Here is a 26,139-nt window from a genome sequence, read left to right as displayed (position 1 = left end):
GTAAGTTAGTGTGAATGTTTACAGGTCTCTCACAGGCCTCGGTAAGTTTGTGTGAATGTTTACAGATCTCTCACAGGCCTCGGTAAGTTTGTGTGAATGTTTACAGATCTCTCACAAGCCATGGTTAGCTTGTGGTCTCTCACAAATAAAAAAAATTTAGTATCAAAGTGCTGATAATCAGAGGATAAACTCCAATATCTTACAGTGCCAGGATAATTGATGTCTGTTCTCTAGGCGATGTCTTCTTTCATTGATAGTATTGTTGTTCCTTTTCTTACTTGATCTCTGGTTTTAGGCACTATTGAATTTGAAAAGCCTACAGGCTTTTGATTTTATAAAAAAAGTGGAGATTATATTTGGGACTCTTCAATTATTATTTCAATATTGGAGATCTTATTTTTTTTTTTTAAATATAAGGACATCCATTGTCCATGTTTGCATATGAAATATACATCATATGAATAGGTTTATTTGTCAATGAAAGTACATTTTATCTCCCAGCCGGCGACTGTGAGTAGGTGTGGTATGGTGTACCTAGAGCCATCTACCCTTGGTTGGCGACCCATTATGAGGTCCTGGATCAACACTTTCACTGGAGCAATGGAGAGGGAAGGTGCAGAAGTGATTGAGGCCATGTTTGAGTGGCTAGTAGATCCTTGCCTGGAATTTGTCCGTAAAAACACAAAGGTGAGAATTTGTAAATTTGAAATGAAAAACAGACAGAAAAATGAAGTTATTGGAGGATTTATTTTTTCTGAAATATGACAGATGGCATCTCATCTTAAAATTATTTTTCACAATATCATGCCCAATCTCCATAATGATTGTGCATATATTGTTGCCTATGTTTGTCTGTATAAAAACCGTTGTTGTTGCTGTACATAATGCAATTGCCCTTTAATTTGTCATCAAACTATACATATGTTACCTAGTCCTTTTAAAGTTTTTAAATCAAAGTCAATATCTAGTTCACCATCACTCAAAGTAGAATCAAACTTGGTTTTGTAATGATTGAAGTAGGTTGGAAACATGGCCCCAGATTCACTGAAATTCTTAAGTATGCTAAAATTTTAAATTAGTGAACCACCAATGAAAAATGATAGTTCACACTTTTACATATCTTCTGATTGGCTGTTCTTAAACTTGAAAATGAAAATGTACTTCAGAATTTTTGTGGAATCTGCGCCTGGAACTGAAATGATTGAAGTAGGTTTTGTCCCCGGTACTGCATTGTTTACGATAACTGTTTTTGATTTATGAAGGAGTACATCGGATCTAAGGAGTCTAACCAGGTGCGCTCCCTCATGTATCTCGTTGATATGTTGATGGCTGACCCCCTTGGTCAACCAGACGTGGACGAAAATAGGCACCTGAAAACATGGATCATTGTGAGTAATTCGTCCATCTGTGATGATTCTATAGACCATCTCTGATTTTATTTAACTGACCATCACTTATTTGTCAAACATTGTGTTTCTAATATCCATTTGAAATACTTGTATTTCTTAAATAAAATGGGATTATTGCATGTTTCAGAAGAAGTTCTCAGCTAAATAATTTTCTTTTTTGTTCTCTTCTAAATTATATTACAGGTAGAATATAACATAAAATCAAACCTGCCTGTCGCTATGGAATTTTGCTAACTACTTATAAATTACCAATGTAAGACATATATATTCAAAAGCCATTTGAATTCTCATAATCACTAAGAAATATACATATAATGATGGACCTTAATACTATCAAATTATGAAGAATTAAGAGAAATGGAAAAAGAATAAAGTTTTATGAATTACATTTATTATGAATGCAGGATGAAACTCACTTGTTTGTAGGTATATTGGGTTGAAAAATATTGTTATTTAAAGGTTGACTTTCCCGTTTCAGTCAACAGTACTCTTTTCCATCCCCTGGTCCATTGCTGCATGTGTGGATGTAGATGGAAGAGAGAAGTTTGATGCCTTTTACAAAGACATAGTGGCCAGTAAGAATGATAATCATCCATTGCCAAAAGTTATTGGGAAGTTGGATGTACCTCTGCCTACTGAACAAAATATCTACAATGTCTTCTTTGAGGTTAGTTTGTTGTTGTGGAAAATTCTATTCATGTGACATCACGTTTGAGTAAGATTTTAATTTGTAGTGATTTTCTAGATGTTATTTGAAGCTATATCTATAAATCAACTTCTGCCCTATGATAATTGTTCTCGTTTGTTTTCTCCAGCAAAAAGCTCGAGGCTTGTGGAGGCCGTGGCTTGACTTGAATAAAACTCTGGATACCCAGAATAAGAAGATTCGTGAAATGCTGGTCCCCACCATTGATACCGCTCGTTACAACTTCCTTATGAACCTCTGTATTGAGCATGGCAGGTAAAATCCCAAAATACCAAGTGTAATTAAAAAACTCAAAACTTTAATTTCATCGACACAACTCCGTGGCTGAAACCATATCTAGACAGTCAACTGCCAACCTGATTTTTATTCTACAGCACGTTTTCCTTTTTCTCCCTTTGGTATTCTGTCTGATTTTTTTATGCACATGTTTTGTTTTTCTCCAGGGCAATACTCTTTGTGGGGCCCACTGGTACTGGTAAAAGCGTTTATGTTCAGGAGAAACTGATGAACAACTTGTCCAAGGACAAATTCCTGCCTGCCTTTGTAAACTTCTCTGCACAGACCAGTGCTAACCAAACACAGGTAGGTGTCCAATGAAATCATTGCCTGTGTTTAAGTATAGGTGTATAATGTTGAAGAGATCTTTTAAAGAATGGGTCACTCCTGTGTAATGTAGACCGATTTATCTCATGACTTTGTATTTCTACATCACACAGACAATGGAGTAATCAATTATTTCTTTCAAACTCTGTATGTGTGAAATCAATGCATAGTACTATTTGTCATTTTTAATGGCACATGGAATGTATAATAAGATTGATGGCATGGTACTATTGTGATGTTGTTGTGCTGTCTGAACTGATGACACATGATGATTCCTGTCTGAACTAAAAACTCAGGATGATTCTCACGTTGAAATATTTGAAAAATGGAACAAATAATCTTTGTTTGTATATCAGTGAGATGACGTCGTTGAATAACATGTATTTGTCTGTTGGTAGAATGTAGGGGGTTTAACTTTTGTCATATTCATTCTGAAAACCAGACCCTTGTTATTTGGATGTGTCAGTAGACCTGCTATATTTTCTTGTCTTGACATGACAGACTTCTTTTCCTGATCTGACCATTGTTAGGGCTCTTTCAGTGAAATATTTACCCCATTAGGAGACTCCAGAGTTGTCAGATATGGATTAACTGAAGAAGTGATTAATTCAGTAGGTAATATATGACAAGCAAAATGTTTTTCAGCATTTGCACTAAATAAAATTCATTTATGACTCAGAGATTCCCATGGGTGAGACATTTTTCCTTAATTGTGTGATAAATCTCAATCTGACCACTGGTTCCTTGTATGTCCTACAGAACATCATCATGTCCAGGCTGGACAGACGTCGTAAGGGTGTGTTTGGACCACAGATGGGCAAGCGAGCAGTCATCTTTGTTGATGATCTCAATATGCCCCAGAAGGAGGTGTATGGTGCACAACCTCCGGTAGAACTACTGAGACAATACTTTGACCATGGAAATTGGTAGGTATCTTTCAAAACAATGAAGATGCAGATTTGATTCAGTTGAGAATTCTAACTAGTATTTCTAAAAGAAAATCATCAGAAACAAAGTCCAACAATCCTGTTATGAAAAATCTCTGTTTCTTCCATTCTGTTATAAAAAAATCCTTATGTTCCTGTCATTCTGTTTCCAGCATGCACATTTTTGTTTTTCTTTTATCTGCAGGTATGACTTGAAGGACACCACAAAGATAACACTTCAAGATATTCAGTTCATTTGTGCCATGGGGCCTCCTGGAGGAGGAAGGAACGATGTGACAGCTCGATTCCTACGCCATTTCAACATTGTAGCTATGAACCCTTTCAATGAGGAATCCATGATCAAGATCTTCTCTACTCTCATCTCCACATACTTTAAGGTAAGGCTGCAAAAATGTTTCAGATAATTTCACCTAGATTACAAATCTTACCTGTTTTAATCATTTCTAGATTTTTGGCCCAAAATTTGTGTTTTTAGAAGTTAGTTTTGGTTGCTATATTCTTTTATTGGTATTAGACTAAAGCTATTGAAGTGTGATTATAGTTACAAATTGCAGTTTAAAATTTTATATTTTGTTTTTAGTCCCAAGAACTTACTGCAGATTTCTTCTCTGTCGGGTCCTTGATTGTGCAAGCCACTAACGATATGTACAAGCAGGCTATTGCTAACCTGTTACCCACACCAGCCAAGTCTCACTATGTCTTCAACTTGCGTGATTTCACAAGGGTCATCCTTGGTATCTGTCTCATCAAAAAGGCACAGGTGGAAAGCAAAAAGGTTCTGACAAGGTATGTAAGCTTCTGAACGAGTACTCTAAGTGAATATAAAAGTGTCTGCCTGAAAGTTTACGAGTTGAAATTAACAGCTGCCAGTATTTTTTCATTTCATACACCATTTTATCAGTAATATGTTTTAATGAAAAGAAATTTGAATTCTATTTACTTTATCAAGTTTGATTTAAATGCATTAATTGAACTCTCTAGAGCTAATTCAACTCAATTTCTTCTATGTTTTTTAATACTGAAATTGCTTGCTTGGGATTGGTTTACAGGTCTGAAGGTAAAGGGTCATGTTGGCTACATGAATGACACACCCACTACATGTTTTATTGAAATCTGAGATGGGTACATTTGCTTTGTTTTGTACATTTGTGTTTCATATTATCCATTTCTTTTCCTTATCAGATTGTGGGTCCACGAAGTTATGCGAGTCTTCTACGATCGTCTAACTGATGATGGAGACAGAGATTGGCTGTTCAAGTAAGTTCATCATAATATTTCCACATATCAGTGATAATGTTAGTAGTAGTGTGCTAATCTGTAGATCTGAGGGAGAGGTGGCTAGATATTGATATGTAACATATGACCCTGCCAACTATCTGTAAAAATTAATACATGTGTTCATTACCTTACTTGTATATTGATTATTTTTACATTTTCATGTTTTTCTTGGAAGTTTTGTGGCATCTCTCTTTAAAATTTTCCTCAAAGTCTTTGAATATCTTATCTGTGTGATCAATACCTGATTTAGTGGTGCTGTTCTAGCCTACTTCACATTTTAATGATTTTTGGAGAATTATGCCTTGTTAATGTCTTTATGTAGGAGTAGCTGATAAGACATCTCTGGCTTGTAGTTCTTTCAGAAGTTCCAGAGTACAATCTGTCGGATCATATTTAAAATAATTCTTGAAAGCTTTAAAACATTGACACAGTACAACATGCCATTTCTGTTTTAAAAGGGCTGTGAAAAAGGCTGCTAAAGACCACTTCAAAGAAGATTTTGACTCCCTGTTTGAACATCTGGCTGGAGGAGGCACAGGAAAGGGCATGGTAAGTGCATTAGTAAACAATCAAGTTTTGTATTTTTGTATGAAGTAGAAGTTTTGAAAGAATATTGATTGTCTTTAAAGAGGACAAACAATTATTTTAGCATTGGATATGTAGATATAAGCCTAAGGAAAACAGATTTGTTATTTTAGGCACTCCTGTTATAAATGGAAACTATTACTAAGTACTGGAGTTATTCTGCTATCTATTTTTGAATGTATTGTTTACCCAGGTGGCCGAGGAAGACCTTAGGAGCTTGATGTTTGGAGACTACATGAACCCTGATGCTGAAGTAGAGGATCGGTGTTATGATGAGGTGAAGGACATCAACCAGTTCTACACAGTCGTGGAGACATGTCTTGAGGAATACAATAACACCCACAAAAACAGGATGAATCTTGTTATCTTCAGGTGATTATTTTGATGACTATGACAAGTAGGATCAAATGCAAGTCAGTATAGCCTTTAAATTACCATTCATATCTTGTGAAAAGTCCTGGGGCCAACTCATATCCTCAAAGTCAGGGGATGGGCTTATTACAGGACAATGAATTAGCATTTGTTGGTAATTCTACTTATCAACGATATTAATAGGTGGACCTATTACCTAATATAGACTTGCAGGATAGATAGGTCAGTGGTTAATAAAACAATTCAAATTTATAAAAAATAAATTGCAATGTATTTCTGTAAAGGTGTTATTTGTACTGAAAAAATTTGCAGTTGATGTACGACATATGAATTATTTCCTTTTGATTCTTTAGATACGTGCTGGAGCATTTGTCCCGTATCTGCCGTATTTTACGAATCCCAGGAGGTAATGCCATGTTGGTAGGTGTGGGAGGAAGTGGACGACAATCTTTAACAAAACTTGCCACCGCCATGGCCGGCTACAATATGTTCCAGCCAGAAATCTCTAAAAGTTACGGCAAAGTGGAATGGAGAGAAGACATAAAGGTAGGTCAGTTATTAGTGCTCCAGTAATGTAGGTATTCATCACTTTTCTTCTGTAAAGGCTGGTATCCAGGCCTGAAGAGAAATGGCTGCACACACCAAAGAGTCTGTTAACGAATATGATGGGGAGTTTTAAGGCAATGTAATGTTAACTCTCATGTTTCTAGAGATAAGGAAAAGAAGTAGTCTGAAGCCCTCATTTTTGAAGTCTCAAGGTCTTAATAAACATTTTTTAATCCTGTTGTTGTTTTGATGAGTTTGTGTGGGTAAATGTTTAACAGTTTTTTTATTTGTTTGATACCAGTCGGTGCTGAAAGCTTCCGGTTGTCAGGGTAACACCACTGTCTTCCTCATCACTGACACTCAGATCAAAGAGGAATCCTTTTTGGAGGACATAGATAACTTACTCAACACTGGCGAGGTGCCCAACTTGTTCGCTACAGATGAGAAAGCAGAAATAATGGAGGTAGGCAATTCAGGACGAACAAATCAATTATGATAAAATAATCAATAATAATGAAGAAATTGCTTTTCACTGCATCAGTCAAAGTCATTGAACACACAGACAACAAGTCACTGGATTTCTTGTTAATTATATCCCCCCCAAAAAACTCAAAATAACGATATGGTATGTTTCAATGAATTAATAATTCAGTATGTAATTTTTCCTTGTTTTATTTTTGTTATTCAGGCAGTGCGACCAGTTGCCCAGGCTGGTGATAAGAATGCTGACTTTAGTCCTCTCTCGCTGTTTGCATTCTTTGTGAACCGTTGTCGAGAAAACCTCCACATTATCATTGCTTTCAGTCCCATTGGAGATGCCTTCCGCAACCGACTTAGGCAGTTCCCAGCCCTCATCAACTGTTGTACCATTGATTGGTTCCAGGTAAATGTTTTGAAATCATTTTATAAATCTGACATAGACAAAAAGTAGAAACAGAAACTAGGCAAGACTAGTGCTGGAAACACACATTCGATAGTATTTGACCCTGCAATACTTGATATTCTTTGATATCCTTATAATTGATTCATTGATATTGTGATTATGTTTCTCAGGACCTTTGTTGTCCTAATGATGACTTACTTAAAACAATCATTTTCTTCGTTTCTAGCCTTGGCCAGAGGATGCCCTGGAACGAGTTGCCAATAAATTCTTGGAGCAAGTAGAACTGGAAGATCGGGAAAAAGTGGAGACTGTTCACATTGTGAAGTATTTCCATCAGAGTACAACCAAATTGTCTGACAAATTCCTGAATGAACTGGGCCGTCATAATTATGTGACTCCTACCTCGTATCTAGAACTGATTAACTCTTTCAAAAATCTCCTCAAGAGTAAACAAGATGAAACAATGAAAGCAAAGAGAAGATATGTTGTGGGTCTGGAAAAGTTAGCCTTTGCTGCAACACAGGTAAGGAACAATGAATTTTTAAATTAGACTACCCAACCAATCCTTAAGAAACTCTATGACTTTGTTTTTAATATTCATGAATTTTGTTTAATTCTTTTAAGGATATAGATATAAGGGTAATGGTATCAATAGAATAGAATCTTACATTTTTTTATCTGGCCTTGTCATCCACTAGGTGGCAGAAATGCAGACTGAGCTGGAGGAACTGCAGCCACAGCTAGTGAAAAGCCAGGCAGAAAACTCTAAAATGATGGTGGTCATTGAAAAGGAATCTGTAGAAGTTGAAGCCACAAGTAAAGTTGTTAAGGCAGACGAGGCAGTCGCCAATGAACAAGCAGCAAGTGCTCAAGCCCTCAAAGACGAATGTGAGGCTGACCTAGCAGAGGCCATTCCTGCCCTGGAGGCAGCCTTAGCTGCCCTTAATACACTCAAGGTGAAGTATATATACCATGGACATATGAAATTTGAAAATTAAAAAAAATAATCTATTGAAATGAAAAAAACTTCTGCATCAAACAGTTTTATTTCTGATTAGAATTGGATGTTACAGAAGTTTGATTTGAACTTGAGGCATCCATACAGAACATGCTGAAATATCTAATATTGAAATGATGTAAACATTTAGTTTGTAGTAGTTATCTTATAATAGTTAGTGCCTTTTGTGTTTAAAGCATTGCATCTTATTTTTACACTAATTGCAGTTTTTCATTGTTTTTGTACATAAAGATAGAAATACACAGATTTATCAATGCACTACATTGCTAAAATTTGACAATTCATGATGATTTTGCCATTCTATAATACTGTACACGAGTTAGTTTGTATTGCTGTGATCCAATTTTTGTTCTGTAATTTAACAGAAATTCAAAAATTATAATTTTCTCTTACATATATTATAGCCTGCTGACATTACCATTGTGAAGTCGATGAAGAGTCCACCGTCTGGTGTGAAGCTTGTCATGGCAGCTGTATGTGTAATGAAAGATATTAAACCAGACAAGATAAACGACCCAGACAAACCAGGACAGAAGATAATGGACTATTGGGGTCCCTCTAAAAAACTCTTAGGAGACATGAGCTTCCTCAGCATGTTGAAGGACTATGACAAGGACAATATTCCAGTATGTTATTATTTCTCATGTGGAACATTACAATTTCCATTATTAAAACGTTTTTTCCATTCAAGTTACAAGTGATTTTTCTACTTTACGTTTTCGACTTCATTTCTTAACAAAGTTTAGCTAAACTTCAGTTTTTACATGGAGCTAAAATCAAGTTCATCATTTATATTATATAGAAAATTTTCCAACAAGGACAAGCTGCATGTTTTCATGAAATCAGAAGTGTTCATTTCTTCCCTCAAGTTATTTTTCTGTTTTGCACTTTATGTTTTGTCATTGTCGTGTTTATTTACTGACAGGTCCATGTAATGACAAAAATCAGGAAAGAGTACATTCCTAATCCAGAGTTTGACCCTGCTAAGGTCGCAAATGCATCCTCTGCTGCTGAAGGATTGTGTAAGTGGATTATGGCCATGGAAATCTATGATCGTGTAGCTAAAGTTGTAGGTCCTAAAAAGGAAAAATTAGCAGAAGCTGAAGCAGATCTCAAAACCACAATGTCGGCTTTGAATGCCAAAAGGTCGGAGTTGGCAGCAGTAGAAAAGCGTCTAGCTGATTTGAAATCAACCTTTGAGGATATGACAGCGAAAAAGCAACAGCTAGAGGATCAAGTGGACTTGTGCGGAAAGAAATTGGTTCGAGCAGAGAAGCTGATTGGAGGTCTAGGTGGTGAGAAAGACAGATGGACACATGCAGCAGCCAACCTTCAGAACATATATGACAATTTAGTGGGAGACGTACTGATATCTGCTGGAGTGATTGCTTATCTTGGGCCATTTACATTAGCCTACAGAGACAGCTGTACTGTTGACTGGGTCAAGGCTTGCACTGTAAGTACATCATAGCTACTTAGACCTATAGGAATTACTGCCATATAAAACAGGTAATTACTACCATATAATACAGGTAATTACTACCATATAATACACAGGTAATTACTACCATATAATACAGGTATTCATTCCTGTATAAAACAGGTAATCACAACCATATAATACAGGTAGTTACTATCATATAAAACAGGTAATAACTACCATATAAAACAGGTAATCATTCCTGTATAAAACAGGTAATTACTACCATATAATACAGGTAGTTACTATCATATAAAACAGGTAATAACTACCATATAAAACAGGTAATTACTACCATATAATACAGGTAATTACTACCATATAATACAGGTAATCACTATCATGTAATACAGGTTATCATTTACATATGATACAGGGTGTAATTATTACTATGTGATACAAGTTGTCACTGCCATCTAATACAGGTAATCTTTTTCATATGTGTCGTTTGAAAATTGATTACAAAATATATCTTAAAATATGGCGTTCTTTCCTTAGGAACGACAAATCCCATGCTCGCAGGAATTTTCACTCAGCAAAACCCTTGGGGAACCAATCAAAATCCAGGCATGGAATATTGCAGGACTACCAAGAGATAGTTTCTCCATAGACAATGGTGTGATTGTGGCCAATGCCAGAAGATGGTATGAGCATTAAATTGTTTCTAAAACATCTTATTCTTTATCACTTTTTTCGTCATACATTTAAACTTTTATTTGATCCTAGAGTCTATCTAACTAGAGAAACAACAGACCTTTCTATTTCCCTACCTAGATTCTTTGTCACTCTTATGTTTGTCATCAAAAGCACCTAAACTCACTTTGCAGGCCTCTGATGATTGACCCTCAAGGCCAGGCTAACAAATGGGTGAAGAATATGGAGAAGGACCATAAGCTGGCTGTTATCAAGTTCACAGATCTCGACTATATGAGGGTTTTGGAAAACTGTATCCAGTTTGGAAACCCCCTCCTGCTTGAAAATGTCACAGAGGAGCTGGATCCTTCCCTTGAACCTCTACTTTTGAAACAGACCTACAAACAAGGTAAGAATGAAGATCGGTTTTTCCTTCTATATTGCTAGGTAAGCTTTGGTTTCTGTTCAAATTTCGGATGTGAAAGTTTTAACTTGTATTTGTAATTTTCAAACTGTGTGTGTAATGGCTGTGTTAGGGACAGACATAGATCTTACATGAATTTCCATTCCTTTAAGATTGATAAAAACAAGAATTTTTCATTTAAGTGAGCTTTAGGCATGGTAAACTGATACACTATTTTGTTATGAGTTTTATAAATCTCATATGAAATGGAAACAAATATTTTTCAATATTCTTTATATTATGTAGGTGAGATTTTGCAAGAACTTTTAAAATGTGACAAACCACTGTATTATTAGTTGGTTATCAAATTATCAAACATCTGTTGTGTACATGTTATTAATGAGATTGTTAAAAAATACACCAAAGTGTCATGTTTGTTTTGAATTCTCTGTCAATATTTTAAAGTTGTCACCTTCCCAGTGGCTCACCTCTACCTCTCCTGCGATTAACTGGGTTTTTTTTTTTTGCTGCGATGTAGGTGGCGTCGAGATGATCCGACTGGGAGAAAACGTGATAGAGTACAGTAAAGATTTCCGATTTTACATCACCACCAAGCTTAGGAACCCTCACTACCTGCCTGAGGTGGCAGTCAAAGTGTCCCTCCTCAACTTCATGATCACACCTGAGGGTCTGGAGGATCAGTTGCTAGGAATAGTTGTCGCCAAGGAAAGGTTAGTGATCACCTGTTCTCTCCTGTCCTTCCAATTTATTACATACTGATTTCATCTTTGGTTCATCAGAATTTGGTTTTCAGAATAGATAAATCTAAGAATGGGTGCTTCAGATGTTCAGCTCAGTAGACAGGGAATGCTTTTTGTTATAGATGGAGTACATTCTCTGAAAGTTCATGAAGTAATTGGTTTCTTAACACAGTTGGTCTCTTATAAAAGATTTAGTTCACATGAACATAGCTGTAATGAGAACTTTTCAAAAGTGGTATCCTAACACAGGTGGTCTCAATTTAGAGTTATGTCTGTAGATTGTTTGACCCTGAACACCATTAATTTTGTTCATATTACAGACCGGAGCTTGAAGAGGAGAGGCAAGCCCTTATTGTACAGAGTGCTGCTAACAAAAAGGCACTGAAGGAGATTGAGGACAAGATCCTACACACTCTGTCTGCTTCAGAGGGCAACATTTTGGAGGATGAATCAGCCATCAAGGTCCTTGACTCCTCAAAGATCCTCTCCGACGAGATCTCCAAGAAACAGAAGGTATTCATGCTTTCTTCTTTTTGTTTATAAAACTGATAGCAAGTGCCTCCAACGATTGACTAGCCTAAACCTTAGCAGTTGTTACTCTCTAAACCCCAGCAGTTGTTACTCTCTAAACCCCAGCAGTTGTTACTCTTTAAACCTTAGCAGTTGTTACTCTCTAAACCTTAGCAGTTGTTACTCTCTAAACCTTAGCAGTTGTTACTCTCTAAACCCCAGCAGTTGTTACTCTCTAAACCGTAGCAGTTGTTACTCTCTAAACCCCAGCAGTTGTTACTCTCTAAACCCCAGCAGTTGTTACTCTCTAAACCTTAGCAGTTGTAGCATAAAGAATGGGAATGTACTCAAAGGTAAAATGAATTTAACCTAATGCACTCCAATAAATGATTATATAGATATCCTTCCAATGTGAGAGTCCAATTATGTAGCTGTACCTTGAGAGAAACTGACAAATGAATGGCTCATTTGCCTGAGATAATGGCCTTTTCTTGACCTGTCATCATTCCATAATTACATTTCTCTATAAACTCATGGACAGTTTTAATGTTTTAAAAAAAGGTTAATCAATCAATAACCATGCGAATGACTAAATTTGGTAAGTATGTTTAAATCTTGTTTCCTTCATCCTCTTATTACAGATTGCTGAAGAAACAGAACAAAAGATTGACACCTCTCGTATGGGTTACCGACCAATCGCAAAGCACTCCTCCATCTTGTTTTTCTCCATTGCTGACCTGCCAAATATTGATCCAATGTACCAGTATTCACTTACCTGGTTCGTCAACCTCTATGTGGCATCCATTCAAGACAGGTACAGCATACACCTATTTGAGTGAATTTATTCAGTGGATAATTTTAAAACAATTTCTATAGGATTTTTGCGTTATGGGTGGGAATTTTCATGGAATTAACAATTCTGCTGATTTGCAAGGCATATAATAAACAATACCCATGACAGATTGTAATATACTGTAACAACTATTCCACCATTAACGTCAGCAATAGTCTGTCATCTATCACAAACAACATACTTACTCAGTAGGTGTGACTGACATAGATTCCATAAGTGTGTAAGTCCTGAGAGATCAGAATTACCATGTTGCTATGTTACACTGACTTTTCAGTAGTGTATATTATATTAGTCTAATAAATGTATGATGCAAAATTTAATCGCCATATTTTAGTAAAATTTGTCAAGGTTGTTTCATGGAAATAATGAACTCTGTATTTATCTTATTTTCAATAAATGATGAATTGTTTCTTCTAATTAGATATCATTAATTATTCATATCTTAAACTAATATTGATATTGACTGGTATTGGTAAAGAAAATGTAGAAATTTTAAACAAAATGTATTAGAATAAAAATATTGATTGATATGCTGGTTTATTTTTGTAGATTTGCGAGTTTCCATACAAATTCACATAACAGTTGAAATATATGCATTGAAACTATGACCATTGCTGTTATGGTCAGTTTCCTTCAACCGAAAGTTCCATTCATATTTAAATCCACCTCATATTGTGAATATTTATGATAATTTGCTCTTTGTACATATTTACCTATATTTCTAATTCAGTATATCATGACACCCAGTAAATAACACTAATATTCTTTTGGGGTTTTAAAATTGCACAAACTTTCCCAGCTTGTTTGATCACCAGTAGTATTACCAACAAATTCATAATTTTGTTTCATCCATTTTGAAAAAACACAATTGTTTAATTTTTGTTAAAGCATTATATTCACATCACAAGGAAAACCTGTATTGAACATTTTCATTTTATCACCTTATTATCAATTGGAATAATTGTAGAATTTTGCTGTTTTAAATTGGTCTGCAAGCCTTCTCCTAACCCTCGGCCCACATTTGATTGTGATTCACTATAAAGAAATACAAATATAAAAAACTTTTCTGGCCTGTCTTATTGTTGTCCTATAAAATCACATATATTTTTCTGGCAGTAAGCACATGCCTAGTGATTATAAGCCCACTAATGTATAATGCTGTTCACCAAATAAAAAATGCAGACCAATGCTTTAGAATGGTCCTGTAATCAGTCCATCTCCCCACAATGGGTAAGAAGTCATGTGTTGTCCTCTGGCTTATTGCAGGATGATACAGGAATACAAAAGGATCTACATAATGATAGATATGATGATGTTAAGACAAAAGTTTAGGTTACAAAGTTTCACAATTAGCTCCTGATAACATTAGCTTCAATTAGAGTGAAATCTCATTAAAGTTTGATTGTAAATGTGTTATGAAGGTGTATGGAATTTATTTGAAATAAGCAAAAATATCATCTGATAAAGAAAAATGGGAAAATTTATTCTTATTCCAACAAATTTAAATTTTACTTGGATAAGTTTATAATATTATACCTGTCATCAACTTATTTCAGTAATAAATCCAAGATTTTGGAACGCCGTCTGCGATATTTGAAGGATCACTTCCAGTTTCAGTTATATGACAATATAACACGCTCAATATTTGCAATGCATAAGCTCGTGTTTGCATTCCTACTGTGTGCAAATCTACAGTTGTGAGTATACACACATGAAAATGTGGAGTATAGTTATAGTATCGTCTAGTCCTGTATAGTCGTTACTCCTAAAGTACTCATAACCCAGAGCTCGCTCAACAATCTTCCTGCATACTTGCTACACTTGTGTATTCACAATTATACACCAGTGGTACTCTGTAAGTTGCGTACTCCTGCATACTTACTCTGACACTCTCATATACTCACTTTCTTGTACAGTATATTCATGTACAGAATGCGCACTTCTATACTCACTATATATATATATGTATAGCCTCCTACAAACAGAGCTTTTAGTACAAGAATTTTGAACCCAACACTATATTTTCATGTCATAACTTTTACTAAAATTATGTTTTAAAGATATTGTCTCTATCAGACTTTCTTCATTACTCTGTTTTCACCAACATTTAGTTTAGATATATTATATTAGTATTTACTGACATCAAAATGGAGTTTGGGTTCAGAATTTAGTGCGATTACTGTATTTACAGACATGTCTGAGGGGAGAACTTTTTAGATCTACTACATAGCCATTAATTTTGAAAAATTGAAATGGAGAGAAAGTGAGAGGCAAAAATGGAATTTGCATTTTCCTTTTTGATATAATACTTTAAAGACAAAAGCATGAATATATGGTTTAGAAAATATTTAGAATACATGTGTAACAATTTGGAGTAAAAATCAGAAAATTTAAACAAAGGGATGGCAGTTATCATGCACCATCTTGAAAAACTACCATGAAGACATGATTGTAAATATAGTATTAGTCAGAGACTTTTGTCTCTGGTATTTCTCTTATGTTGTCACCTGTCATGTGAAGTCTTTTTAGCCATCCATGGACACTCAACCAGTGCCTGCAGGGACCTTGGAAAAAGGGGATAGCTGTTGTCAACAGCTTGTATACGAGTTTGCTATATATGTTTATTCTGCATGTTTTTCAGCAACAAATCCAAGATTCTGGAGCGTCGTTTACGATACCTATCTGACTACTTCACATACAGTCTCTACTGTAATGTTTGTCGATCCCTCTTTGAAAAAGACAAACTGCTCTTTTCTTTCGTTCTCTGTTCAAACATGTTGTTGTAAGTATGAAACTGAGTGAAATATTGAAATGGTTTGGCATGACTCTTTGTCATATTTTAATTATTTTTTGCTTCTTATTAACATTTCAATTGAAACTCATTTTCTTTCTTGTTTTGGTTTTTGTGTGTTAGCCTTTTTGTTATCAAATGTTGCCAAATGGCCTAAAGATCACATTGATAATAAGAGAGACCAGAAGAAAATATTCAGTAAATTTTAAGAGTGATACTTATTTAGGCTGTTTGGCAACATTTTGTTTGGTGTGATTTTCTCATGATTGTTTTATTTGCCAAGATGATATTGTATTTGTATTTTCTTTTTTTTGTGATTTTGTAATGATTTACTCACATTTTAATATTTTTGAAAAAATATTCACCGCGTAAATATTCACCAAGAATTTGTCGCTGAATCTATCTGGTATGTGGATATCAATGACGTGCTAGTAGTTTTATATGTGGTTTCATCAATAAGCTTTACTTGATTTTGTAGTTGTTTTTGTGATGGTAGTTTTTGAACTGTCTGCTGTTTTACATAAAATAACTTCCATCTTCTTTGAGCACAAATTCTGTACTGGAGATAAAGATTCAGATTAAAGGTCAAGGTCATTGTTGCTATAAATGAAATTAAGATAACTGGACCCTACAATGATCAATATTTATATATAGACTGTTAATTTGAAGAAATGGAATGTATATAAGGTCAGAATGGGATATCTATTCAACAGTGATTCCCGATATCATTAACATATACTGAAATTATAGTGTTGAAGGGTCAACTTAAGTAACTTACCATGTAAAAATTGCACAAGAATATAACAGTTTTGATTCATAATTTTTGAGACCTCGTATTAAATTCATGTAAAAATGGGTTGAGTGGTAATTTTGTATTTTAACTTGATTGGTCCTAATCTACTAAACACAAACCTTAGTGGCCGGAGGAACAAAGGTCAGAGTCACAATTATTATAAAACACTCACGTGTGTAAAATGATTTAGATTATATCTATTGCATATCATTTATTCCATTTATGATTTCACCTTGAAAATATAGTGTTTCATGTATTTGTTGAATAATATCTTGTACATACAATGATATATTGTGTCTTTTATCTAAAATTATGCAATATGTTTTTCATAAGTTAAATGAATTTCATAAATTAATAAATATGTTACATTTATATCTTAGAATTTACATTGATAATTCATATAGAAATTCTTTATGTTATATTTGGTGTGTATCAACTAACAAGAGATTGAATATTGATGAAGTAAATTTTAAAATCTTTATAAGTGTCTCACCTTAAACATCATATATCAGCATATATTGGTAGGATGCAGTATCCGATTTAAAGACCAATATGCCAACCTTTGACCTTTCTGTTGATAGAGCCAAGGACGATATGGATTCAGAAGAGCTCATGTTCTTCCTCACCGGTGGTGTTGGTCTGGAAAACACCATGGCTAATCCAGCCCCAACTTGGCTATTAGACAAGAGCTGGGATGAATTGTGTCGACTCTCAGACCTGAAACATTTCAAAAAGTTAAGGTGTGTATGGATTTGTCAACCGTTTTATTGTAAACCAATATTCTATCACAGCTATCAAGTAAAGTGACTTCTGTTTCACAACATGTTCGCTGCAATTAACTTTCAATCCTCTCTGAATTTGTGATGATTAACTTCTGCAAATTTGTTTCTAATTGCAAAATTTATGGAAATTGTTTGGCAGTATTTGAAACTGAAATGGATTGAGGATTCATAAGATTTCACCTTTCAGGTTTGAATCAGTCTTTAAATTGGAATAAGACCATCTGCAGAATAAATCTTCTATGAAAACACTTTGAAAATTTAAAGAATTTCTGGTGATAAAAAGTTTAAACTATTTCCAAATACATTTTATCTTTAATTTTGATTTAATACAGACTGTGAAAATTTAAAATTTGAAGTTATTGATATGTTACTGGAATTTAGATCCATTTTCAAACTGTGTACAGGCCTCACTTTATAAAGAACCTTGATGCTTGGAAGAAGTTTTACAATTCACGAGAGCCACACAACGAGATATTACCAGAACCCTGGGATAAGGATGCCAATGAGTTCCAGAAGATGATGATTCTCCGAGTCATTCGACCGGATAAGGTGTGGACTATATTTCTACTGAAATAATTCCAGTAGAAAAGAAAATCTTGGTCAGAGTATGACTTGAAAAGAATTTTCAGTTATGATACATTCTTTACTGTATAACTGGCATGGTTCATCTGTTCTCTTCAGTAATTGATACTACAATTTCAATGATTTTCTCCATATTATTACTTCCTTATGACAGGTAAATCCCACTCTATGTTGGCAAAATTCAGACCTGTTACCTAGAATACAGAATTGAACATGAATTGATGTGAGAAGTTTTGTGAACATTTTCACTTAATGCACAACCTGATTTGTCTAACATCAACATAAACACCGAATAAGTTTAAAGTTCATTTTTATAAATGTTCTCAATTAAATTCTCTCAAAAATGCTTTAAAAGTTGCTTGGAAAGAATTTCATCAGTAACATTTCTTTTATGTTTTAAGGTAAATCCGGCTATTACCAACTTTGTCCGTGAAAAGCTTGGTAAGAAGTTTGTAGAACCTCCTCCGTTTGATCTAGCCAAGAGTTACGCCGATTCTAACTGCTGTTCTCCGTTGATCTTTGTCTTGTCTCCTGGAGCTGATCCAATTATGGCTCTGCTCAAGTTTGCCGAGGATAAGGGCTTTGGTGGAAATAAATTCAACTCCATATCTCTTGGGCAGGGACAGGTAAGTTTAAAGGTGGTGGTTGGTATCAGATTTGTCTTGGGAATCATATATCTTCATTTCAAATCTTTTGTTATAAAGTTTTTTTTATATATGTATATATAAAGAGGTTGACATTTGTTGAAAATTTTGTATTATCCATTTGGCAAGATATTGTTGCTTTTACACTAACATTTGTATAGTATTATATTTGATGAGAGTTTTTTAGAGATAAATTTAAATAGAAATCCTTAAATATCTAAACACACTTTCAAAAAAAAATGTGGAATATTTTTTCTGTTTATGAAGAAAGCAAATGATCTGTTTCTTTGGGTTTTAAATAACACATTTTTCAAATAAAAAGTTCATGCCTGGTAAATAAGCCCACTTACAGCTATTGTTGTTCAGTAGAATTACCAACAAATGTTAATTAAATGTCCTGTAATAAGCCCTGACTTTTACGAAGGATTTGTATGTTGACCCCACTATTTTTTGCAAGATAAATGTGGTATTAGAGAAAATCTCTCAAAGACATTGTGTTATGCATGACTGCAGGGCCCGATAGCCAGTAAGATGATAGAGAATGCCAAACAGGATGGATCATGGGTTGTACTACAGAACTGTCATTTAGCTGTTTCCTGGATGTCCGCCCTTGAGAAGATTTGTGAGGAATTCAGTCCAGAAAACATCAACCCAGAATTCAGACTGTGGTTGACCAGTTATCCTTCAGATAAGGTACACCTCTTTCATGTGATCAGATTTAAACAAAATCTTTGATGAAAATTTAAGCTTAAACACACTAAAAATTATGTATACAAAATTTTCAAAGAAAAACAGCTTATTGCAATAGTGGAAAGTTATTTTTCTTATCAGAACCAGATAGTTCATTGAGGGATTATAATAATCTATAACAGGAAATGGTATTGCAGCAGGGGCTTCCATTTATATTTTTGATAAATTAAAAAGTCTCAGAATGTGAAAAAGATGTTTAGCTGTTTTTGTCAAATTTGAGTATCCCAGGTCATGACTGAACTTTTTCAAAAGTTTCAATATTTTTCATTTATATTTGAGTTATTTGACATGAACCAGAATGAAACTAGATTCTTAGATAATATTTATGTACTTTGTTTCAGTTCCCAGTTACAGTGCTTCAGAACGGTGTTAAAATGACTAATGAACCTCCTACTGGACTGCGACAGAATCTACTCCAGTCTTACCTCAATGATCCAATCAGTGATCCTGAATTCTTTGTCGGTTGTCCAGGCAAAGAACTGGTATGGGGCATTAATTGATATCAAAACAGCTTTTGTGTAACTTGCTTGAAACAGTTGAAACTTTACAAAACATTACAGAAAATAACATATGCATTTGTACTGGATATGTGCGACAAACTTCAGTTCAGTTTTATATTTTTCTACCCAACTTTTTCAAGCAATTATTACAACAGCTTTTAGAATATATTAGTGCACCAATCTTTTTTAATATAAATAATACTGAAACTTGCTAAAGTCAACCTTTAATTATGCACTTGCACCCCTCTAATTGAACCCCTCTATGTATGCCATAGATTTGTGCTTTCTGTTTACATTGAACTGCTTAAAAATGATCTACACAAGTTTTACTTGTTTTATCCTTCATCTAAAATGCAACTTTTCCAAAAGATGTATTTCTTTGTTTGCAGCAATTTGAGAAGCTTCTATTTGGGTTGTGCTTCTTCCATGCTTTGGTCCAGGAAAGGCGGAAGTTTGGACCCCTCGGTTGGAACATCCCGTATGGTTTTAATGAGTCAGACATGAGGATTTCTGTCCGACAGCTACAGGTAATTGGTTTTTGTACCAATAACCAATTAGGAACATCTCCATATTATATCTCAAAATGAAATAAAATACTAAAAGAATTCTTGGATCAAAGTATAGAATGACGGGAAATAGACATTTCTTTTTACAGGAAGAAAACAAAAAGTTTTGATAGATGTTTTATTTAGCAGTGATTAAAATGCTTGATTCCCTCATATGCACCCACATTAATTTGTATGGTGGGAAGGGTGTGCCTGAACTCTTGTTTATTAGACAATGAGAGGAATGTTATTGTGTATTGTATATATTAGACAACAGGAAAATAGGTGATGCCATATAGTATACAATTGAGACTAAAGATTTATAACAAAATAGAGATTTACTGTGTTTTAAATTTTCTGCAGATGTTTATCAATGAGTATGATGAAATTCCATACGATGCACTTAAGTACATGACGGGTGAATGTAACTATGGTGGACGTGTTACGGATGACTGGGACAGACGTTGTCTTCTCACTACAATGGCCGATTTCTACAACGCTAACATCATTGATGAACAACGCTACAAGTTCTCAGTCAGTGGCACCTACTATTCTCCACCAAAAGGCTCATATAATGACTATGTCCAGTTCATCAAGGTAAGGAATTTTATTTTTTTTTCTTATGGTCAATACTATATGAACTAAGTTCTTAAAAGTATTACAGAGACTCTACTTAAATAAATTTCTCCCTAGATGTTAGATATGTATCAAATGATAACTACAATGTGACTGATTGTGAAGACATTTCTGTTCTCTGAAATTCGGTTTAGATATTTTCTTTGTACTTGAATAAATCAATTTTTTCCAAAAAATTGTTATATTACTGTCTGTATATCGGTGTGAAACACTGGTATGAAAATTTTATGTAAGACAGCTGTTTATCACTTTTTTCTCCATTTTATCTTCCTCTAGAACTTGCCACAGCAACAGACTCCTGAGGTTTTTGGTATGCATGAAAATGTTGACATCTCTAAGGAACTTCAGGACACGACTCTCTTGTTTGACTCGGTACTCCTCACAAAGGGACGTGGATCTGGAGGAGGCGGTGGTGACACAGACACTAGTCTTTATAACATGGCTGCAGGTATCCTTGCCAAGGTAATATTACAATGCCCTATTATCAATTTTCCATCAGCAATGGCATTCTTGTTAATGTGTTACAGAAATCTCAATTTCTCAAAGTCCTACCTCATGAAGTGGTAGTCTCGAAGTACTACCCCTTATAGGGGTAATCTCAAAATACTTCCTCTTATAGGGGTATTCTCAAAGTACTTCCTCGAAGGGGGGTATTCTTAAAGTACTTCCTCTTATGGGGGTATTCTCAAAGTACTTCCTCTTATGGGAGTATTCTCAAAGTACTTCCTCTGATAGGGATAAGTAACACCATTAAATTTTATTTTTAGCTCCCGAAGTTATATGATATTGAAGTGGCAACAAAGAAATATCCTGTGGTGTACAATGAAAGCATGAATACTGTATTGGTGCAGGAGATGGAGAGATTCAATAGGTAAGTCACTCCCTCTGAGTTCATTTTGTATGACTCAGGAATTGATGATTCTGTGGTAAAATACTAGTGCAAATGTTTTTCAATCATTTTTTTGTGTTTTTACAGATTGGCAAAAGTTTCATGACATCAAACTTTCAAATGTTCTTATAATCTTATCGTTTTCTAGAGTTTTATTCTTGGTGACTTCATTGTTTTTTATATTTTAGGCTGTTGTCAATCATAAGCTCCAGTCTTAGTAACCTACAGAAAGCTATAAAGGGTCTGGTGGTCATGTCATCAGAGCTGGAGGCCCTCGCTGCCAGTCTCCTCATTGGTAGACTACCCGCCATGTGGGCAAAGAGATCCTACCCCTCACTTAAGCCACTCGGCAGCTACATCATTGATTTCCTCGAGAGACTTAAATTCCTTCAGGTAAATTGAATGAATTAATTAAGTTATAAAAAGACGAAACAACTATGTGAAGCAAGTCAATTTATTATTCAGGTCTACGGCATCATATTCTAGATTTGTATGGAAAGGTACTGTCCACATGCATGTCTTTTGTACAATAATTTTGATGATGACATAGTAATTTCTTCCCATAGACACAATCAAGTTTTGATTTATATAAAACCTTTGGACCTGTGTGTTACAGAAATGGTATGATGAAGGGAAGCCACCAACCTTCTGGGTGTCTGGATTCTTCTTTACCCAGGCTTTCTTGACAGGTGCCATGCAGAACTTTGCCAGGAAATACACCCTACCAATTGATATCCTGGCTTACGACTTTGAGGTAGCTATTCATTTTTATCTCAAGACAAATGTAAAATTTACAAAGGAAAACAAGATACATCAGCTCTATGTATTTTAATTTGCTTTCCAAGATTTATATTGTAATCATTCACACAAATACTGAAAACAAACAATCAAACTGCTGTCTGAGAAACAAAATGGCAATCTAAATTAATTTTAATTTTTAATCCCAATAGTTCTATCAAAGTTAGACACAGAGAATGTAACTTTTTGAATGAGATGGTTTCCATCATTGTACATGTTGCCTTGTCCTTAGGTCATGTCTGTGGACCACACACTTATAGATGAGGCTCCAGAGGATGGTGTCTATATTTACGGGCTCTTCTGTGATGGGGCCAGATGGGACAAAAACAAGTAAGTTACCACTATAGATACTCTATTTATGAATCAAGGTTGATCATCTTCACAACATACCAGTGCACAAAGTTCAAAAAGTCTTTTTTCAATTAATAGATCATTTTACCCAATAAAGTATAGTATTTACTTATATATGGATAATCATTTATCCTCTATAATTTGTATTGATAGATAAAAAGTTCATCCTTTTATTGATAGAAAATTGATTATTATTCTGTCCTTTATCTGTAGATTAAAACTATCCCTCCTGCACCTTCTCTTTATAGAAATGAAGTTTTTAACCAATCAAATTAAATAAAAACATCAGGTACACCAGAAAAAAGTACATACTGTATCATTTTCAAGGGATTCTGTTTCTCTTTCTAGGCTGGAGTAAATCGTGAAAATATTGAAATAGTTACATTAAAAGTAAAATGAGTTAAGGAAAACTAAATCCCTTTCACACTTTGCCCCTCATTATCTATTGCAGGAATGTTATTGTGGAACAGTTACCCAAGATTTTAAATGAGGCTCTGCCTACTATGTGGCTCAAGCCAAAGAAAAAGGACGAGATTAAGGAGGGTGACCGCTACAAATGTCCTGTCTATAAGACCAGTGCCCGACGTGGTGTTCTGTCCACTACTGGTCACTCAACAAACTTTGTCCTCTCTGTGCTACTGAACACAGACAACACCAGGGAACACTGGGTCAAACGTGGGTTGGCCCTCCTCTGTCAACTGGACTCTTAAAGTGGACATTGGACAAGAACCAACTGATTACCAATTTGGATGTGTTTTTGTGTAACTTATTCATACATTTAGACATCACCAAAATACACTGAATTAGGGTATGGGGTTACAAGTCTGTTTCGACTGGACTCTTGAGTGGACACTGGTCAAGTTTTGACTGTTTTTTTTTTTTTTTTTTTGTATATTTAAACTAAATTGAGAGTTCAGTCAAAGAACATGAAATAAAATGGAACTAAGTAATTTAAATCCAGTTATGAATGTTTATCTGCTTCATTGGTATTATAAACCTAGATGTGATGATGTTGATATCTATAGTGGTACAGGAACCAATTGAGATACTTTTATCTTGTGATGACAGCATGATATACTCGTGATAATAAAATATATCTGTTGGTCAAACATTCTGAAATCACAGTGACAGGTAGTGCTGTTCTTTAAGTCTGTAGAAATGCGGTATATAACATATTGACCCATAAAAGGTTTTGAATTTTGTTTACAAAGTATGTGTGTCTCGTTATCTTCCTCTAATGTTTGTTATTCCCATTCCAAATAGTTTTAATATCAGAGAAACAAAAGAATTTATCTCATGGTCATCACTTCACTGAGTGTGAATTGAATGTTATCTGTTCCACAAAGTCCCATGTGTGTTGACATGGACTGAAGTGTATCAAAAATCAATATTCACAACTGTTTGTATATTTACTTAAATGCTGCGGCAACCACTTATAGTATAATAGATATGATCTGTTGTCACTTTTAGTGACACTCGGCACTGTTTACAATAAAAAAAAATCATTAGTTCATCACTCTTAGATCTTATTGTCTGCCAAGGGTAGATAACTCAATACCATAGACACTATCAGGGGAGATAATTATATTTGCCTTCATTGTTATTGTGCAAGTTGCACAAGTTATCTCAAAGATAGCATTAAGTTGACTCTGTTATAATATTCCTGACTTTATTTAACATTTGAGAAATTTAGCATACATGTATTTATATTGAAACATTATTGCCTGTGTATTTCAAAAGGAAGAATTTTGAATTTAAATAAGCATAGAAAAATATTCTAGTGTACATGTAGGTTCCAGTAACTCTTTTATTGAGTAATAATTCACTATCTATGAAGATATATCCTTAGATTATATTTTTGTGGATTTGTTTATGAAGAGTAATACTGATGATAGAACTAGAATCCATCCATTTTATTTACTGTTAATCAAACTCAACTATTCCGTCCAGTCACTTTTAAGAACCATGGATGTAGTTTCTTTATAATATCAGTACCACAGGTATATTTTCAATGGTTCATTTTATTAAAGAAATGAAATTGAAATCTGTTTTACAAGATGTGCTTATTTTGCAGGCGTGTCTTTCACTAAAACATCAATCCTTTCATGGTGTTGAAATCATTTTTCCAAACTCTCCTTTTCATGCAGTAGATATGGCTAATAAAATCATGTTATGATAAACAATTGTAGTGTGAATATCTGTTAAATAGGTACCAGTTCCGTCCCCTTGATTGTATTTGATTTACCTGGCGTCAGTATGTTACCTGTACATATTACTGTTTTGTATTATATTTTTGTTCACTAATAACTTAATATGCATTTGTTGCAAATACAATGAGCTGTGATATATTTATACTTGAGTAAAGAATTCAACATTGAAACCATGCTTTTGTTGTCTTGCTGTGTTTCCACTGTTGCTCCATTACATTTCCACAGAGGAACACTGTGTTGGTGCCAACTGTTTACCAGGATAAGGATTATACAACAGATTTGACTAATTTGTTATATTCACCAATAACAAAAATGCTGAATTTACCTTTATACAATATTTTTTTTCTGAGCTCTGCTACATGGAAATTCAATATCATAAATGGATTTTTTTAACAGACCGTTTCGACTTGCTTGGTGTCTCAAACTGTAGGTACAGATCGATCCACTTAATATCAACTGACACCCTACATATACATCTTTACTGAGCAATGGTTATAAATCCCTACACACGCCCACAGAAGACTACAGATAGACAACGATGTAGACATTCTGAATTGGTTTCACTTTTAAGGTGTTTTATACATTAAAGCCATTTCATTCTTGAAACTAAATTTTTTTTTTAATGTTTATTTGGTTTCCATAACGTAAAACAAAATTACAAAAAGAAACCCAGAAAATACCAAGAACTGAACAAATCCTAGCTGAAATTTTATTAAAGGGAGGCAAAATATGGACGAAATAAATATTTACGTGGAGAACCATGAACAGTTACAAGGAGGATAAGACTGGGTGTTCCGGAAGGGTAAGCTGCTTCGTGGATAATACAGGCTATGCCATGTGATCAAATGAAAACCAGGTTGGATAACGAGCATCTCGCTTCA

General features: G+C 34.5%; 1 protein-coding gene across 1 annotated transcript in view; it reads left to right on the top strand.

Annotated features, from left to right (window-relative positions):
• LOC132560296 (dynein axonemal heavy chain 12-like) overlaps positions 1 to 23,843 on the top strand; it is a 42,731-nt gene extending 18,888 nt beyond the window's left edge. Inside the window, exons 26-62 of the mRNA XM_060224963.1 lie at positions 502 to 687; positions 1,263 to 1,388; positions 1,888 to 2,076; positions 2,225 to 2,370; positions 2,559 to 2,697; positions 3,478 to 3,644; positions 3,850 to 4,042; positions 4,246 to 4,451; positions 4,848 to 4,922; positions 5,402 to 5,492; positions 5,722 to 5,900; positions 6,254 to 6,446; positions 6,748 to 6,909; positions 7,135 to 7,329; positions 7,556 to 7,852; positions 8,028 to 8,285; positions 8,752 to 8,973; positions 9,273 to 9,803; positions 10,326 to 10,471; positions 10,655 to 10,869; positions 11,402 to 11,594; positions 11,945 to 12,137; positions 12,776 to 12,948; positions 14,544 to 14,684; positions 17,153 to 17,311; positions 17,758 to 17,902; positions 18,337 to 18,561; positions 19,093 to 19,272; positions 19,671 to 19,811; positions 20,219 to 20,356; positions 20,738 to 20,971; positions 21,287 to 21,472; positions 21,778 to 21,881; positions 22,088 to 22,292; positions 22,516 to 22,653; positions 22,930 to 23,027; positions 23,500 to 23,843. Of these exons, the coding sequence (XP_060080946.1) occupies positions 502 to 687; positions 1,263 to 1,388; positions 1,888 to 2,076; positions 2,225 to 2,370; positions 2,559 to 2,697; positions 3,478 to 3,644; positions 3,850 to 4,042; positions 4,246 to 4,451; positions 4,848 to 4,922; positions 5,402 to 5,492; positions 5,722 to 5,900; positions 6,254 to 6,446; positions 6,748 to 6,909; positions 7,135 to 7,329; positions 7,556 to 7,852; positions 8,028 to 8,285; positions 8,752 to 8,973; positions 9,273 to 9,803; positions 10,326 to 10,471; positions 10,655 to 10,869; positions 11,402 to 11,594; positions 11,945 to 12,137; positions 12,776 to 12,948; positions 14,544 to 14,684; positions 17,153 to 17,311; positions 17,758 to 17,902; positions 18,337 to 18,561; positions 19,093 to 19,272; positions 19,671 to 19,811; positions 20,219 to 20,356; positions 20,738 to 20,971; positions 21,287 to 21,472; positions 21,778 to 21,881; positions 22,088 to 22,292; positions 22,516 to 22,653; positions 22,930 to 23,027; positions 23,500 to 23,758 (6,828 nt within the window). The 3' untranslated portion in view covers positions 23,759 to 23,843. The remainder of the gene's footprint in view (positions 1 to 501; positions 688 to 1,262; positions 1,389 to 1,887; positions 2,077 to 2,224; positions 2,371 to 2,558; positions 2,698 to 3,477; positions 3,645 to 3,849; positions 4,043 to 4,245; positions 4,452 to 4,847; positions 4,923 to 5,401; positions 5,493 to 5,721; positions 5,901 to 6,253; positions 6,447 to 6,747; positions 6,910 to 7,134; positions 7,330 to 7,555; positions 7,853 to 8,027; positions 8,286 to 8,751; positions 8,974 to 9,272; positions 9,804 to 10,325; positions 10,472 to 10,654; positions 10,870 to 11,401; positions 11,595 to 11,944; positions 12,138 to 12,775; positions 12,949 to 14,543; positions 14,685 to 17,152; positions 17,312 to 17,757; positions 17,903 to 18,336; positions 18,562 to 19,092; positions 19,273 to 19,670; positions 19,812 to 20,218; positions 20,357 to 20,737; positions 20,972 to 21,286; positions 21,473 to 21,777; positions 21,882 to 22,087; positions 22,293 to 22,515; positions 22,654 to 22,929; positions 23,028 to 23,499) is intronic.
• The last annotated feature ends 2,296 nt before the right edge of the window (positions 23,844 to 26,139 follow it).

Source organism: Ylistrum balloti, unplaced genomic scaffold (genome assembly GCF_031769215.1).
Source record: "Ylistrum balloti isolate Yb309-2 unplaced genomic scaffold, AGI_CSIRO_Ybal_v1 Utg371048, whole genome shotgun sequence".
NCBI lineage: Eukaryota > Metazoa > Mollusca > Bivalvia > Pectinida > Pectinidae > Ylistrum > Ylistrum balloti.
Note: the sequence above shows the minus strand (reverse complement) of the source record. Positions and strands in the feature narration are given on the sequence as shown.